General features: G+C 41.3%; 1 protein-coding gene across 1 annotated transcript in view; it reads right to left on the reverse strand.

Annotated features, from left to right (window-relative positions):
* Nucleotides 1-18,332, reverse strand: part of LOC115010483 (membrane-associated guanylate kinase, WW and PDZ domain-containing protein 1-like) — an 86,094-nt gene that overhangs the window by 46,395 nt on the left and 21,367 nt on the right. The window contains 1 exon segment of the mRNA XM_029435053.1: nt 13,256-13,372. Coding sequence (XP_029290913.1) covers nt 13,256-13,372 — 117 coding nt within the window.

The raw sequence follows: 18,332 nt of genomic DNA on the forward strand, positions 1-18,332 counted from the left end.
CAGGAACATAATTGGCCAACAGCCATTGTGGAAGTCCCTGGCCAGCGTGGTGGCAATGTCACCCTTTGTGCGGCCATAAGTAATTGGAGGGTTCTCCACCATCATGCAACCCTGGGGCCTTACAACACCGAGCATCTTCTCACATCTGGTGGTCTTTGGGATTTTCTGATTGATCGACTAATCATTGCAGCTCTAATATGTTTTATACCATTAACTGAGTATATTTGGGTTTTAGACGGTTGATAAAACAAAACAAGCACATTGAAGATGTTCATTTAGGCTCTGGTGAATTGTAATTGCCATTTGTCACTATTTCTGACACTTTATAGACTAAACAATGAGCAGAATAATCACATAAATAATTCAGAGATTAATACATAATTAAAAATAGCAATTTGTTGTTAATTACTACAACATTCAGGAAGTGGACACCATATTGAGAGAGAGAGAGAGATGAAGAGAGAGATGAAGAGAGAGAGAGAGAGAGAGAGAGAGAGAGAGAGAGAGAGAGAGAGAGAGAGAGAGAGATGAAGAGAGAGAGAGAGAGAGAGAGAGAGAGAGAGAGAGAGAGAGAGAGAGAGAGAGAGAGAGAGAGAGAGATCTTAATTAATGATGGAATTGTTTTAATTTACACTGTATAGGATTATTGTACAGTCAGGCATGTTATTATGCCCCCCTGAATAAAAAGTGGAGGGGCATAAAGAGCCAAATCTTAGAGTACAAACCTAAGTATAGTGTTGCATGTCTGCTTACTTTTCACCCCCCACTGTACTCTGCTCTACATTAACTGCAGTATGTATATGGCATTACATTTAAAGTAAACACACACACATATGTGCAGTTGTGTGCGTCCACACTGACATTACCACACGGACACACAAGATAGAGAGACACAGATAAAGGAAAGAAGAAGTGTGTAAACACATATACAGTGTATTCAGAGTGTGGACTATAAATAGCAGGTTGTGGAAGCCAGTTTTTGTCCTCACTGGCAGTTCATAAAAAGCTCCGGAGCATGGGACATGTGTCCCTGAAGTGGCCTGTTTGAGTTGCTGCTATGACCCACATCCTAATACTGGGCCACTCACTCACTGCTGCCACATCACAAACTGCAGGAGCATCCGAGCTATCCTAAGTCATTAATTACAGACCTTGGAGAAATGTTATCACCTCACAGTAAGCACTCTATGTATTTGAATCACAATGGTCATTTTCATATAACCTGGCTATTTTAATCTGCAATGTAGACAAAAAAACAAACAAAGGGTGACTATCCATCCACATAACATAAATGTATTCGTCTCTGAGAATACTATAGAGTTGTATGAGAAGAACATCCCCGAAGAGAACAACTTCAAGTGCAGCATAGCAAGAACATCTCTCAGCGTGGTACCACGGACTAAGATGTCTTTACTACTGGCTGGCCTTCTCTAACTACAAGATGGCAACAATGTCCTGACACTCACGTCATGACAGAGACAACGACTGAATTGTCCACGTTCTCTCTTGGTTACATAAAAAACACAGTGTTTTTCTTCTATGGAAAAGACCAGTTTTGTGTCATGAGATGATGTTTTACATTATGCTATAGGGACACAATATGTTTTTGGTTCTTTCACATTTGAGTAACATTTCACTTCCAACTTCATTAAAACATGTACAGTGAATAGAAACTATTCAAATGGTCTGGATCTATAGGTGCATTTTCTGAAATGTTTTTGAATGCTTCTTCTCCTGTGCAGTTAATGAGCTAGAATTAGTGGCAAACATTTAGAGGCCATTTTATCTAGCTCCAGAGAAAAGCAGATTCTGAGGCCATCTGGCTACTGAATCTTTTACAATCCGCAGGGTTAGCAGCCAAATAATCATATTCTTCCTCATATATCTGGCATTTTGTCATCACAAATACAGAGCTAAAATAGATCCACTCAAATGCTACTACACTGAGTGTTTGCATAAAGGTCAAACACAAATAGACGTTTATGTAGCAAACATTGTCTTATACTGTACACTGTAAAATCAAAATTTTGCATGAAACAAAGTTGCACTGCAGTCCTTCTTCTGGTGGGCTGACGCAAGTCATGTGAGTTCATCCTGAGAGGGAAGCTGTTATCTGTAGAGGCTGACTAAATATTTCATTCATGTAGCCGAGTGAATGTTTGTATCATCTGAAAGTGGCCCAAGCCTGCCCGGGATATCCACATGTAACATGATTTTTCTGCACATGAGTGGGAAGGCTGAAGGATTTGGTCATTTTCTAAATGTTAGCATTCTAACACACTAAACTAAGATCATAAACATAAATCTGCTTAACATCAGTATTTTAGCCTTTATGTTAGCATGCCTGAGCAGAGAGCTGCTAGCATGGCTGTAGACTCTCAGTCTTGTTATGTATATATCTATTGAACACAATTGATATTGATTATCAGGTGAAAACAAGTACATGTTAACGGTGTATCTTGTCTATGTACTGAATTTGGTCCTTAGTTAGCTGAAGCAGCAACAACACATTCCTATATTCACTTACTCTGCACAGACTTACAATAACCTCAATCTTTATTTATAGCCTAAAAAGAAACCTTAAATCAGACATTTGAATATCTGCAGACTGTGTTTCACATTATTGTGTCAGCTGACACTTTTCACATTTTCTATTTACATAAAAGTCAGTTGATAGCACTGGATTTCTATTGTGTGCAATATTAGAGCATGCTTCAGAATCTGAAACTTAAATGTTGTTTGAACATTTTCTCCTTTTTGACTTTTTATATGTCCATCTTGTATTGTGCAAACAAACACACAACTGAAGAGCAGGATGTTAGACTGAAGGTGATATATCTCCACATCCTCTGCAGTACTCGCACGATGTCCTGTTCTGACCCCTGGGTCACTTTGGTTCACTGTTACCTGTGGCCAAGATAACTGAACACCTCTGTATCCACATGCTGCTGCTGTTTGACTCCTCAGATCTTTACTCCTCCGCAGGTCGTCATCAGACACACAAACCGCTTATGATTATATCCACAATAAAAGACCATGGAAGCTAATTTTGTGTGTAAAATATCATCAGATAACTAACCGTCCACACACATAAACACAAATCCAGGTGAAAAAAACCGCCCTCCTGTGTACTAACAAAAGACAGTGGGGCTGACGGCCCTTTGACATCTGATACCCTCAATATCACCTTCCTGCTGTTGATGGTCTGGGGAGCTTCCACTCATTGTCTAACACAGACAAACACACACTTAGACACACACCGTTTCAGCCAAACATCTGCTGTTTTTAACCCCCGCTGGTTACAAGTGTGAGCTTGATGGGGGGGGGGGGGCAACAGAACAAGCAACTGACCTGAGAGTGAGATTAGCTCGATGGTGGGACTGTAAACTGTGCCGGGAAATGTGTGTTTTATCAAAACTTAATTCCAAACAATGCTATAGTATTTTCTAAGCAAGTAATAAAAAACTGTAAATGGATTATTTTTAAATTAAGGTACAAATATGACGTTAAATCAAACAATAGATTCTTCAAAAACTAAATCTTACCACCAATGCTTGTAAATAACCCGTCCACAACACGAGAAGCCGTAGCTACAGCGTAAATTGAGGTGTGTTTCCAGGATAAACACACACTTGGTGTTGATTTGTGTGTGTTATGAAAACAGAGGCTGAGAGATGACGTGAGAAGAAAATGATGTGTATATCTCAGAGCAGACAGAGCAGGGGAGGGGCAGAGAAAGCCAACAGTCACATAGAGAGTTAGCAGGAAACTCTCTTGGGCCTGTAAGCCAATTACTCGAGCAGCATTGATTGAGGCAGCACTTTAAGGCCTCATCTACACAAGTAGTCCCTTAATACACTGGTCAGATGATGGAAGTGTCTCAACCACAAACTATGGATAGATGTCCATTTGCATTCATTATGGTGTCTGCGGGACAAATCTTTTTAGTGATGCTAATATGACTGAACTGAATATTACAAAATATTTTGTCTGAACATGGGTTATTTTGATAAAAACATGTGTTACTTCATCTTCATGCTTTAAGGCTTTAGAAGTCTGTAGCTGCTGAGGTACTGGACCTGTTTCCTCAGTCCTGATCAGCTGACCCGGAGACCAAGGTAAGTATTACGTCCTGAGTGTTGGGGCTGTGTTCAATCAGCGCTTCCATCCCCCAATAAAGGGATTGCTGGCCAATAATGATTTATGAAGGGGAACAGAGAGAGAATCAATGTAGCGGAGGCCCTCAAACAGCCCAAGTCACTTTTAAAGAGAACAAGTTTTTCTGCAGTGTTGCAAAAAAACGGGTCACATTTATGTATGTCATTATCGACGTTGCTATCTTTACACTATTTTTGTTTAGGCTAAATTCTCTTGTGACTGGATTTATGCAACATTGACTGTTTAAGATCATTGGTTTATTTGTTTAAGGCTACAACTAATTATGCGGATTATGTTGTCAAACAACTAATAATCATTTTGTCTAAACAATTTCAGAAAATAGTGAAAGATTATGTCTTCAAATGTTTTAATTTGTCTGACCAACAGTCCAGTTTCCAAAACTATTCAGTTTACAGTCATAGAAGACAAAAAAGGTGCAGATCATGACATCTGAAGAGCTTGAACTAGGTAACATTTGGAGGGTTTTGCAAAAAATAACGATTAACCGTTTATCAAAATAGATTTATTTTGATCGATTAATCAACTAATTGTTTCAGCTTTTTAGTAGAAATTATGCTTATATTTCTCAAAGTAAAGTCTTAACAAATCCTGTTTAGCTATCTTTGGTATCAAAACATTAAAACAACACCCAGCCCTAAATGAATTGAAAGGCTTACTTTCTTTATCAAAGTGTCTATTTTCTTTTTCTTTATAAGAACTGCGGGATCCTCGCTGTGATTGTTTGAATAAAGGGATGATGCAGTTACCCATTAGGACAGAGGACAGAGGACAGAGGGAGAGAGAGAGAGACACACACAATACTGCTGCTGCCCAACACAACAGGCCATTCTTTCAGCTCGCGCCACAACACTCCTCACAGCTGAGTCCCAGCCGCTATTCTCCTGCTGTTCCCCCTGCTCCCTCCCCATCTCTCCGCTTACAATATGGGGGAGAAGAATGAGGGAGGAGGGGTGGGGGGGCTGAAAATGAATAGTGGGCAAGAACATACAATGTGAAGCGTCATTAGCTGGAAATCTTGTAAAAAAATTGCACAAAAGACGGCGGGTTTTGTTTTTTTCACATATAAGAAACCACTGTTTATTGGAGAAAACTGCGATAAAAAAACGGGGGACAGAGCGGAGAGAGCTAGTGCACAAGGAGGGGTGACTCAGGGAGGTAAGAATGAGGGGAAGATAGAAAGAAGTGGCAGAGAAACATGCAAACACACACACACACACACAGATCAGTCATCATCACAGACACAACACACAACACACAACTCATTAGTTCATCGATACCACACCAAAAATCTGCATCAGCACTGGTCTCTCTCAAAAGAAATCCACCTGCCTCTGTATTTCTGCCTCTGTGGATCTGTTTATTCTCCCCACCCACATCTCCTCCAATCTAATCCTGGAAGCCAGGGCATCATTCCGAGGTTGAGAAGTAAATGTCACAGATTTACCTCTACACCGCCACCGCTGCTTTCCTCTCCTCTTCGCTCGTTATTCCACAGAAATATTTAAAAAGATAAATCCAAGCAGGCTGAATTCTGCTCTCCCTCCTCCAACCACACCGTCCATGGATCATCCAGTTGTCTGTGAGCGAGTGCTAGTTCCCAGCTTGCGAGCTCATTCAGGCAGGCAGATAGTAGGCAGCTGCCGTTTTTCTTCAAAGCTCCACAAGCAGAGCAAATTAGAGGTCCAGCCCAGCTTAGAGGCTAAGCCATTGTGAGCTATTCACACTCCAGTTCCTGTCTGAGGCCAATGGCTGCAGCCCCCTTCATACTCCCGCCCACTCTTCCTCCCTCCCTCTTACTCGTGCTCTCCCTCTCTCTCTTTTCCTCTCTTCTGTCTTCCCTTCTCCTTCTATTTTAGCCATAAATACAGACGATTGACATTACCTAACACATGGTGCCTCCTGATAAGCAGCCAGCTTTAGGCAGGTCTCGTGACTGAGAAAACCTCTCCAGGGGTGAAGGCAGGGCGTAGAGGGCAGCAGGACAAAGATGAGGGTAAAGATTCAGGATGTAGAAGAAGATGGGAGGAGGGTACTGTATCGCATAATGCAAAAATATGCTCCTGTTGTTACCAGCTTGGTAAGATATAAATGTAAATATGATGACCAGGGTTTTTGGTTTTACATGAGAGAGTGCAGAGTTAGTTGCAGGTTAAATTTGTTTACTATGCTTTGACCGGATTACAGCACTTCATTAGGATTTTTGGAGATTAAGAGCCCAAGAGGAAAGCTTCCACCTGGCAGTGCAGGCCTGTACCTGCATGGACATGGACGGCTGCCCAGGCAACCTGACCACAAAACCCAGGAGCTGCCCTGAGGGAAGAGGACTGCAGCTTTCTGTTTGGATTCACATGGTCCAATCCTACCTGCATGTCCTCATTGTACCACAGCTAAAACTTCCGCTTTACCGAAAGTTCTGAAGTAACTCAACAAAAATATTAATATTAATTGTTTTTTATACCTTGAAATAACCTAAATACAGTTTTGATAAGCAATATGTCTGACATTGTGTGGGTATTGAGTATTTATGCTACTTAGCTAGGTTAGTATTTGAAGTGAGACTTTACCACTGAGTAGCTGAAGAACAAGGTTGGATATGTTTGTGTTGGATTAACAAAGCTGAACTCTGATTGTAGCAACAGAACATCCTTATGCACAATTACACAAACAAGGGAAGACTCCACATATTGTGGGCTGCTTTCATTTATGCAGAATTTACTGGTGCAATGCTTTATCAGATTTAGCTCATATTGGTATATTTGTAAAATGTGAATATTGACTGTTAACTGTTTGACAAGTAGTCAACCTAGACAGTAAAATAATAATGCAGAATTCTTTTGTTTAAAGCTGCCTTTCGACCTTTTTTGAAATACACATAGACACTCTTGTATCATTAAATTTGAAGCTACAGCCATCAGATTAGCCTAGTTTAGCATATTGACTAGAAGCAGTGGAAAACAGCTAGCATGGCTCAGTCTGAAGGTAAAAAGTCTGCCTGCCAGCACCTTTAAAGCTAACCAATTAACATGTTATGTTGTTTTCTTTTGTTTTCTTTACCTGTGCAAAACCCAAAGAGTAAAATTGATGATTTTCTGTAGGTTCTACAAGGCGCAAACCAATATGACATGCTAGCAGTTTTCCCTTGCTTCCAGTCTTTAAGATAAGCTAACTGTCTGCAGGCTGTTTCTTCATATTTAGCGGACCGACATGACAGTGGTATCAAGAAAAAACTGCATAAGAAGTAGTGTAAAACCTGCAATCCTGAAGTCGATTGGTAGGTTTGTTATGGAAAAAGACAATGTAAGTAAATATGGTCGAAACACAAGGTACTGGTAGCAGCCACGTGAGCACACAGTCCAGTGAAGAAAGTTAAAGCGTATCTGATTTCAGATCAATCTGGCATTAACAGACTCACTGCTTAGAGGCATCGAGACTCGCAAATACTTGGGAGCTATAGTATCTGGGCTACAGCAGATCCCCATCCAAACCATCACAAGACATTCGCACACAGATTCGTTTTGTGAAAGACGAAAAGATCTTAACAGAGAATCTTTGTTCAGTCAGTGAATTAGTACAGTTAATTTTCTTGACATCAAAGACAGGGTTATCATCATCTTACTTCACTACCAGAGAAATGGACACACTAGCCTGCGGGTCTGAAGTATCTGTAAGTAGTGAAGAGAATTCACACCTGCTTTAATCAACAATCCCAAGCTCTGTTTTTCTGCCATGTGGACTCCCAGTTTGGCTGAAGCATCACTCTGGTCAGAGCAGGCAAGGACTGCAGTCCCCCAGTCGTACAGAGAGGACTAAATAAAGCATTTCTGCAGTTGTGGGACACGATAATGGCTCATTAATCAGGGACTGATCACTTTAAATTGACTCTGGGGGGGATCCTGTCAACACATCTGTATCTGTATTCATAAGAACAAAGGATGATTGTCTAACATGAGCTTGGTGAGGAAACATGAATGAGGATTTTAAATAAGAATATTATTGTGAGCTACACTTTAGGTTCACAATCACAGGGGTTTCTCAACAGGATAGATTCAGTTGATTTAAAATTAGACTCAAGGTATGGATTGTTTAAAACTGCAGGTGCAGAATCAGAAAAAGAGGTTGTGTTGTTGGCATGGTTTCTCCTAGATAACATCTTATAAGAGGCCTTTGAAATGATCCTGGAGTAAATTGTCAATAACAAAAACAACGTCAGAGACCACAGCCTCCAGTGCCACCTTCCACCCACTTGCCAATTACACTAAAACAAGAAGGAAGATCTGCAGTCCTTTTGGCCTGGATGCAATTTATTCTAATGGTACCAAATGATGCCAGTATGTGACTGTATCTTTAAAATATGCTAAATATGGCAATGAAAAAACCAACATATGCATTAAACATATAGCTTCTCACACACACACACACACCACACACACAACACACACACACACACACAACACACACACACACACACACACACACACACACACACACACACACACACACACACACAACACACACACACACTTACTGTGCAAAAACACATATTTGCCCTGCTTCCTCAATGAGCTTGGAAGCCATCGTTTTTCTCCTTCCCTCGTCTTTTTCAGAGCGAATCGTGTGTTTACACAGCAGATATTTGGTCACATGAACAAAATATGAACCGTGCGTATGTGAAAAGCAGGCAAACAGAAGCAGGGGCCCACTCATCCGTTACAAGAATGAATGGCCATCATTAGCATGAGGCTCCCCAGCAGCACCCTGCAATGCAGCGACACACACAATGGCGAGTGCCACGCTTCCCCCTGCCGTTCCCCCAGAGAAGCCCTTTTGTTTGAGCAGCATCTGGACCTGACCTCCATGCATTCGAGGCTGATGACCCCCCTCACAGCTTCTCGTCTCTTCTCCTCTCCTCTTCTATCCTAACCTCCTCTTAAAAGCCTGCTCTGCTTCTACAATAAACCACCCCCTCCTCCTCCTCTCCTTCCCTATACCCTGTCCGTTCTTCACCCCCCCCCCCTCTTCAAGCTAAGGAGAGCAGCCATCTCTTGCTTGAAAAGAAGGTCTGTGTACTAGTGGGCCTTACACAAAGCCTGCAGGGGGAATTAGAAAAAGAGGAAAAAGCACCAGGGCTACTGGCCATCTGTCCCTCTGGGTTGGACGTGCCTGCTCCGAGTGGGCCTGCCCCCCTCTTTCACTCACATAATTCCCACCCCTACCCCCACCTTTCCTGATTCCCTTAGCCTATATACACAGCATCAAACCACATACACACACTCTCTGCCATGCATACATCACAGGCATCGGATGGCGGATGGCAGTGAGAGTGGAGAAAAAGAAGAAGGAGAAAACGAGAAGAGAATAAGGAGCTGCCACTTGCCTGGATGCAGAGCGAGCCTGGAGCCAACAAATCGAGCCGTAATCCCTTTCTTTGTGTGAGCAGCAAACTGAGAAATTTGTCTCCAACAATGATTTCCCCGAGATCGGCAGTGGAGTGGAAAACAAGGAAGCGAGGGAGTGAAGGACAGTAGGGGAGGGAGAGAGAGAGAGAGAGAGAGAGAGAGAGAGCGAGAGAGCGAGAGAGAGAGGAGGAGATGGAGGGTGAGAGCAGCAGAGGCAAGGAGACAGTGGGAGCAGCTAGAGTGTGACAGAGAGAGACAGAGGAAGGCAGCAGTCACCGCCGAGCCACAGGGACGCTGACACTCACTGGAGGATTTGAAGTGAAGAGAGGAGGACGACAGAGCAGAGTGCAGAGAGGGAGAGACAGAGCGAGGGAGAGATCAGGTGGGGGGGGGCCTCAAATGCTGGGATAACGTCGAGATAACACTCATCCCCAAGCAGCAGCTGTAGACGTGAGAGGGAAATGAATCCCACGAGAGAGCGACTTCTCTATCAATTGTGACATTTGCCGTTCATGATAACAATGGCCATCTGTAGCAGCGGGGCTATGAAGGAGAGGCGAGGAGGATGGGATGACAGAGAGAGGGGGTGGGGGGATCCTATAAACACACATTCACACACATGCCTCAAGGAGAAAAACAACACCTCGACCAGTGGTGGAGGGAAAGGCACCTGTTCGAGTCAAGCAAGAGGGAGCAACACATGTGCTCAGGAGAGGGGGAGGAGGACACATGAGGGACACCGAGACAAAGGAAACAGAGGGCCGAGAAGTGTGGCTTTTATTTGACTGCTTTTGTCATTCTGCCTTGTCATGCCAAGAAAATATTTGCATGTGTGTGTGTGAGAGAGAGAGAATAAACAGGAGGTGGCAGCGATAGTAGGTCACCAAGAAAAGGGGAGAGGGAGGGACAGGAAGAAAGAAAGAGAGAGAGAGAAGGAGGGGTGAACAGTATAAACATTCCAGTGTTAGGCTGACAAGCATTGTGTTGTATGGCCCATTTTTGCCTTTATTTTAGTCATTACTAAAAAATATATAAGACTAATACACTGTCAAAACACACACACACACATATTTTGCATCATTACTTAAAAGAGAATATTAATCCTCATACAGAATAAGTGTGGTCATAAAACATTTTTTTCTAATTGTCAAAGGATTCCATGAAAAGACCAACAAAGAATTATTCATACTTTTTTGTCTGTAAAGCCAAATCCTGATACGTCTTATTCCTCTGTGTCATGGGCTATTGTTTAGAAACAACAACAAAAAACATCAGTGGGCCACACTGTTTCACAGGACGACATGTTCCTTTATCAACATGAACGTGGGCACTGTAGTTTATTTTAAATCAATCCCACATACACCATCCTGTTGCTGTAAATACTCCCTAAAGCACCAGATTCATGTCTGAAAATAGTCCCCAACAAACACTATTAACTCCTGTTCGAGTCACGTTTTCTGAGTAACTATACTTCTGTGACTCGTTTATATTAGACTTGTCTTCAGTACGAACAAACGGCCTTAGGCCTGAGTGCCACACACACACAAACATTGATATTTTTGATATAGTGTGTATTTTTTTACGCTGCTCTTTTAACTGCCTTTCTTTGCCCTTTTTTCTTAAAGATATGCAGAGATACGCAATGTACCTGTACTGTCCTGGCAATAAATACATCTAATCTAATCTGACAACAGATTGTCTTCCTTAATTGCTTATACATATATACAGTATTTCTCCAAAACCATAGTCTCAGTAGTGACCTCCTCAGGTGTGAGAATACAGTAGGATATCAAGTTGTCTATACATTGTACTCTTCTAACATTCGTCATGCACCCACTTGTCCTACAGTCTGGTACCACTCACCATAAATAGCATTGAGGAAAAAGTTAGTGTTAACCTTTGTTTACATTTGTTAGCTTTAAAGCGTCAGTGGTTGAAGATGCATCCAGATGTTTAGGTTTAAGGAAAAGTAGCAACTGTAAAAATGCTCCATTACATAAATAAGTACTATTCAACATTTTTGTAAAAGTGCAGAAGCAAAATATTAGCAGCAAAAGAGGGTCACTAAATCTCCTGACAGTAATGTCAAAATCAACATTCCTTATGTGGTTCCCAACATTTTTGTCTTCTGAGATCTATTTGTGAATCCTCATCACAAGTTATGGCCTAAATGGTTATGGATTGTGTGCAGGGATCTTTTTCGTCTTCATTGGTCTCATGTGAAAGACTTTTACAGGTGTTGACGAAGTGGAAGTATCAGCTATTTTACTTATTTTGAGATCTTTCAGACCCAAAGAGGTGAAAGTATCCATCATGTAACGTTTAGTCTGTACATATAGAGGTAATAGGAGGTAAATGTATCCAGTATTTCATAGGAAAAAAAGCAAATCTGTGAAATTAAGAATTAAAATGTAACCCCCTTTAATCTAGTGACCCTTCAGACGGCCTTACAATTTATTTAGCATTTTTATTTTGTCTATGTTCAAATGAACTGAACTTTATTTATAAAGCACTTTTCATACAAACGTGCAGCCCAAAGTGATTCACATAGCATGAATAAAACAACAAAAATAGACAATGATAATTGAAAAATGATGATGTTAATGCTGTCTGTCCTCAGTGCACATAGGCCTTTCCATCGTCCTGTGATCTTTCCGAGAGCCCAACATGTTTATCACATAATCAGGCAGGAATCTATTTTCAATATATCAGAACATCATAATCCCATGCAGGGCACCGGGGGAGGCTCAGAGAGGCAGATTTACTGGTCACATGGCAGAGCGCAAGAGAAGGACAGCCAGGGATAGGGCAGAGAGGCAGGGGAAAAAAATACATGAATCTAGTCTAAAAGCCAGGCAGCAATGCAAATTAACACACAGCCAAGCCCCAGTCCATAATAACAGGAGTAAGTGGAATCATGATCCCTTTTTTGATTAAATCACGTCCATGCATACTGTGTGTGATAATCAAGACAATTCCTCAGGGGGGAACGCACGCACGCACACACACACGCACGCACGCACGCATGCACACACACACACACACACACACACACACACACACACACACACACACACACACACACACACACACACACACACACACACACTACTGTGCTGTTTTATTTTAGTCATCTCAACTCAAGCAAAACATGACATGAGTACAGTAGAAACATGAACCAAGTAGAGCTGGACTGTATCACCAAACCTCAGATCCAACTGGTTGTGATGTAACTCAACCCAGCCCAGCTGTGGAGTCTGGCAGGGGGCTGGGTGTTTGGCTTGAGCCACACTTTTTGTATATTTCACAGTTATGCGAGACAGCTGCAAAAATGGTGCTCTGGCACGGCCAATACACACGTGGCTTTAATGGACAGTAATATGTATCCAAAACTACAGTGACGGTGTTTGGAAATTGTATGTCTGTTTCTGTTTTCAGAGCTGGAGAAGATTGTAAATGATGAAAGGGAAATTAAGTGTAACGGAATAAATGATGTGTGACTGAAAGGCAGGAATTAGATTAAGAGGAGATGAAACAAATGAGAAAGAAGCCAAAAGAAAGTGGGTCATTGGAGTAAAGATGAGGGAATGATGCTAAAGACTGGTTAAATTCTTCAGCCAGATGTCCGGGTTTAAGCCTCCACCATCACATTATCATCATTAATAATACTTTTCACTTACAAGGCACAGCATGGCGATACAGATTGGCTCGGATGGTCTTCTGCAACTCGTGGTCGGGGGAAGACTTCTGAAACCTCAGGCTCAGATAGCGCTTCAGGTCCTTGTTGAGCTTGTGACCTGGAAACAGCAGACAGGCAAAAACAGCTCAAGTAAACAAACCTCTAAAATCAAGAGAAATGTTCATCTCTTGGCTGCTTACATGCTGTCATTTGACTAGAAGTAAGGTTATGAAAGGTCATGACATTTCCGTTGTTGAAATGCTCCTGGATACTTACAGAGCACAAGTCAGGCCTTGTTTACAATCCTGAGTGATTTGGAAAAACAGAGGTTCTGTAGTAACTTTGTAAGTTTGTTAGCATATTAACATTGGCTAATGACAATAAACACAAAGTACAGCAGAGGCTATTGGGAATGTCATTCATTTAACAGATATTTAGACAAATGTTGACCCGATGATAGCGCTAGATGGAAAGTTAAAAGGTTTCACAAACATATTAGAATTCATCCTGAGGGGGAAATACATATCTGTACCAAATTCATCCATCCAATAGTTGTTCAGACATTTAACTCAAAACAACAAATGTGAACCTCATGGTGGCGCAAGAAGAGAGAGTCAGTGCGTCACCAAAGTCACTAGGATTCATCATCTGGGCACCAGGACTGTCTGTACACAATTTCATGAGAATCCTTCAAATAGTCTTTGAGCCATTTGACTATAATCCAAAGAACTTCAACCTACTGGTGGCGCTAGAGGTAAAGAAAGGGGATTACCAAAGTCATTTGGATTCATCTTCTGGGAAAGATGAATGTCTGTACACAATTAGATGGCAATCCATCCAATATCTTTTTGAGATATTTCCCTCTGGACCAAAGTGGTGGACTGACCGACAGGCCGACAGAGTGGCACTGCCATCCTTAGAGCCTCAACCTACTAGATTTGATTTATTCCAAACTTTTATCCGTTTCATTACACGGTTATGGGGCAAATTGCAAAGAAATAAACCACATGAGAAGAGCAGAGAACGATACACAGTATGTAACAGGATGCTTAATTTAAAGAGAAACTTAGAGATTGAGGTGGGTTTGGGTAATTAATTAAAAGAGTTTCTGATTGGCTGGAATTCCTAGTCTCACTCAGCATCCATCCAATCGGAGGTGCTGATGCTGCTGGCCGAGTTTGAACAGAGCCCCGACGCTCACAATGGGGCCAGATGGTCAGAGCTCGCTCTCACGCCAGGGTCTCATTTAGGACCATTTAATGATCTCCAAATATATCATTCATGTCTGGGAGGAGCTGGCAAGCAGTTCTTGGGGGAGGTGCCATGGCCTGCTGTCGGAGGCTCAGGGCTTTGAGATGGCAGGGTCAGTGTGCTGACTGGGGAGGTAGAGTTTATTTTGGAAACTAATAGGAATTATTACATGGTTTAAAGTTACATTAATATGGTAGTGTGGCCTATTCAGTGTGAAAAGGAATACATGGCATGGAGAAAAACAATTCCATGAATTTATTTTTCTGATTTGATTGGAACACTACAAAGTGGGTGTGGCTTTGTAAATACGTAGTGATATGGTGTTATAGTACACCGTTTAACCTCCACCCACATATCTCTCAACAGCATTGTTAGATCAGGGGAAGAAGGACAAGGGAGAAACCAATGTTTACCAGCTGACACAAACCTGCTACTAAGATATTGCACTGCTACAATAACTTATAAAAGCCAAGTGCTGGAAGTGAAAAGTGAGGAAGAAATTATACATGTCACTGTGTCTTCTTGAAACTCTGCATTTCTAATATTGCTTACTCTTTTGTTCCCTGCGATAATGTCCAATGAAAGGCTTAGTTTATTGTTTAAAGGAATAGTTTGACATTGAAAATGGAAAAAAAAAACACTTATTCGCATTTTTCATTGAGAAGACTGATACTACCCGGTAAATGTACTGTAAATATTCACCTGGAGACTGTTAGCTTAGCTTAGCACACTGGAAACAGGGGGAACAGTTAGACTGGCTCTGTCCAAGGGTAACAAAATCAGCCTACTAGCGCCTTTAAAGCTCACTAATTAATACCCCATGTCTTGTTTGTTTAATTCGTACAACATTTAAGTGTAAAAATATCAATTTGACCATTTACATGTGGTTATGTGCTGGACTGTCTCTTGGTCAGAAACTAGCGGAGGCTCGACAAAATTATAAACCAAGTCTCCAGTCTTTAAATTAAGTTAGGCTAACTGACTGCTGTCTTCATATTCACTGCACAGAGATGAGAGTGATGTAAATCTTCAGTAAGAAAACAAATAAGCTTATTTCCCCAAAACGTCTTTTGAGTTTAGAGCAATAGAGGGTCTGACTGCCTCCCAAGTTAGAGTTAGGGCTGTGGTTTAGCTTTGGGAGTGAAAATCACACTAAATGCGGCAGGAAGGAGGCAGGAAGTGCTTGCAGTCTAAGAGGAAGTGCTGCTGCTGAGAGACTGGAGTGAGGGACAAGGACAGACAGACAGATCTGAAGCATCACTGAGAAAGTGAAAATAGTCTTAAAGCGTCATCTGCCCTGTGGTGACATCATCCTCTGTCAGCTTCACATCCATCTCGTCCCCCCATGGACATTACTATAAATACTGAAGCATGTAACACTGATCATGTGAAGTCCCAAAAGACACAACAACACATCTAATACTACGATGACAAACAAATATTAAATCTGAGGCCTGAGAGACCACAATGCATCTGTCCTCCCGATACATTTGACAAACAGAAATTTGCATCCCAGTGGTAATATCAACATAATAATAATCCTAAGAATTCATTCATACGTAGCCATGACTCTGACTCTGGTATGAGGCATTTTCTACACAGAAGTGGAAACACTGGTTGGTAGTCTACCTTGCTGTATTTTTCCGTTACACACGCACGCACACGCACACACACACACACACACACACACACAGATTTGCACTCAGCCCACTATGTAATTCAGTGCAAGCAAAGCACAGTCAGGTAATTGTAACCTAGCAACCAGCCAGTGCTGACGACCATCATTACGGTCCCTGGTAGGGAAGCAGCAGTCAGATTGTGAAAGGAAAAACAGATACAACAGCACACTTGCAAGCATTCTCTCAATTCATCCTCTGCTGCTCCACTTCCATGTCTGTGGTCTTTTGATTTATATAAACAGCAACTCATCGAAAATAAAATGTTACACACACACATTAGTGTTTTGCACTCAGCGTCGTGTCAGTTTTACTGGCTAAGATGCTTTCCCTGAGATAAGGACCGCTGTCAGGAACAACCCCCCTCCTGCGGGTACGTGCAGCTAGCAGAGGGCGGGCCGCCCAGGTGTCGTGCTCCATCGAAGAGAAAGTCATCAAATATTCAATATTTATGAGGACTAAAGCCGTGTGGATCAGAGATTACAAATCACACTACTGTGTGTGTGCAGTTCATTCACTGTTTACTTAGTTTCTTTTTAATGATTTTGAAGTGATTTTTTAATCACAATAGCTGTTTCGCTAAACAAATAACCAGATGTTATTTAACACCACGCTTTAGTCAAATTGAAAAATATAACCCTACTAGTTTTAGCTGTTTGACAAAATAAATTGCTCTCAGGTACAAACAGCAGGTTTATGGTTGGATACGAAACATTTCAGTGGTGTCACAGTTACACAGATACATTTTCAGCTCAGAAAAAAACAAATGTATATTTTCTTTCAATGTATTACTGTGTGCAGCTTTGTGAAAGAATGACATGGTATGTGAGATTTTGGAATAAAACAATAGTTTGTTTTCTTGACCCACTTAGAGTGGTTTCCCAGCAGCATGGAACAAAAAAAATGAAAAACAAAGCTTTAAAATCCAACAAAAACAACCAGATGTGGTGAGAAAATAGGAGATATTATCTCAGCTCCACAGCGCTGCAGCGTTCCACACATTTTGAACAATACACAGTGAATTGTTCAATTCAGCATGTGCATTGAATGGAGATCCTCGTCTTGAATACAATACGATACAGGATATTGTCTGCTAACGCATAGCTTTCCGTTTCGCCTAAATATAGTCTGAACTGTGCTGAGGTTTTTACAAAATAGGCTTATATTAAGGGAGTAACGACTCCAACTATTCCCTGTTTTCCTTTACAAAACCACAATGTTCAGATAACTGATCAATTCTGTCATTCGACAGAAAAATATATTTTTTGGAGCAAAAATGCCATAATTTAATAATTTCCAGCAACTAATATGTTTTTTTTTTTACATGTTATAGACCGAAAGATGAGAAAATAAATGTTAGTTGCAGCCTAAAAAAAAATGTTTCTGTCTGACAGTGAAAACAACCAACAATCACTCAGTCTCTAGATGATAAGATGGCTCATTGAGAGCTTGGGGAGATATTCTTGATTCTCCACAACAATGAAATCACTCCATCAGGGAAAATCAGAGACGCCAGAGACGTTGAGAGATGTTTCCTGGGAGCTGATATGTTTGTGGAGGCGACTGGTAAAAGACTGTGTGGCAGAGATCGGTGCTTTTCAACCCCGGATGAGGCAGAGCAGAGATGTGTGAGGATGTGAGGCCCCTGTCGTTTTACAGATAGACAGAGAGTGAGACAGAGAGATGGGTTTAACCCAAATAAGAGTGGATTATACACATCCTCCATGCTTCCAGTCAGCATTACATAACCGTAAATCTAGTTATTCATTCCTGTCTCATTTTGGGGACTGTGTGGGGGGAGGGGGGGGGGGGGGTGTTCTCAAATATCTAAGGAGATAGTGATTAACACATTTTCTCATATATGTCTGTAAATATGAAAACATAGATATACACATACACAAATGAATCTGTGTTTTAAAGATGTGATCTTGTGGCTTAAAGCTGCAAATGATTATCTGACTAATCGATCTTCAACTATTTTTGATAATTGATTAATCGTTGAAGTAATTTTTCATGCAAAATGTCAGAAAGTGCCGTTTTCAGCCTCTCAAATATGGAGATTTCCTGCTTTTCTCTGTTTTAACATATTAAAGATAATATATTTTTGGTTTTGGACTGACAAAACAAGACATTTAAAGACATCACCTTGGA

Source organism: Cottoperca gobio, chromosome 7, assembly GCF_900634415.1.
Source record: "Cottoperca gobio chromosome 7, fCotGob3.1, whole genome shotgun sequence".
Classification (NCBI taxonomy): Eukaryota; Metazoa; Chordata; class Actinopteri; order Perciformes; family Bovichtidae; genus Cottoperca; species Cottoperca gobio.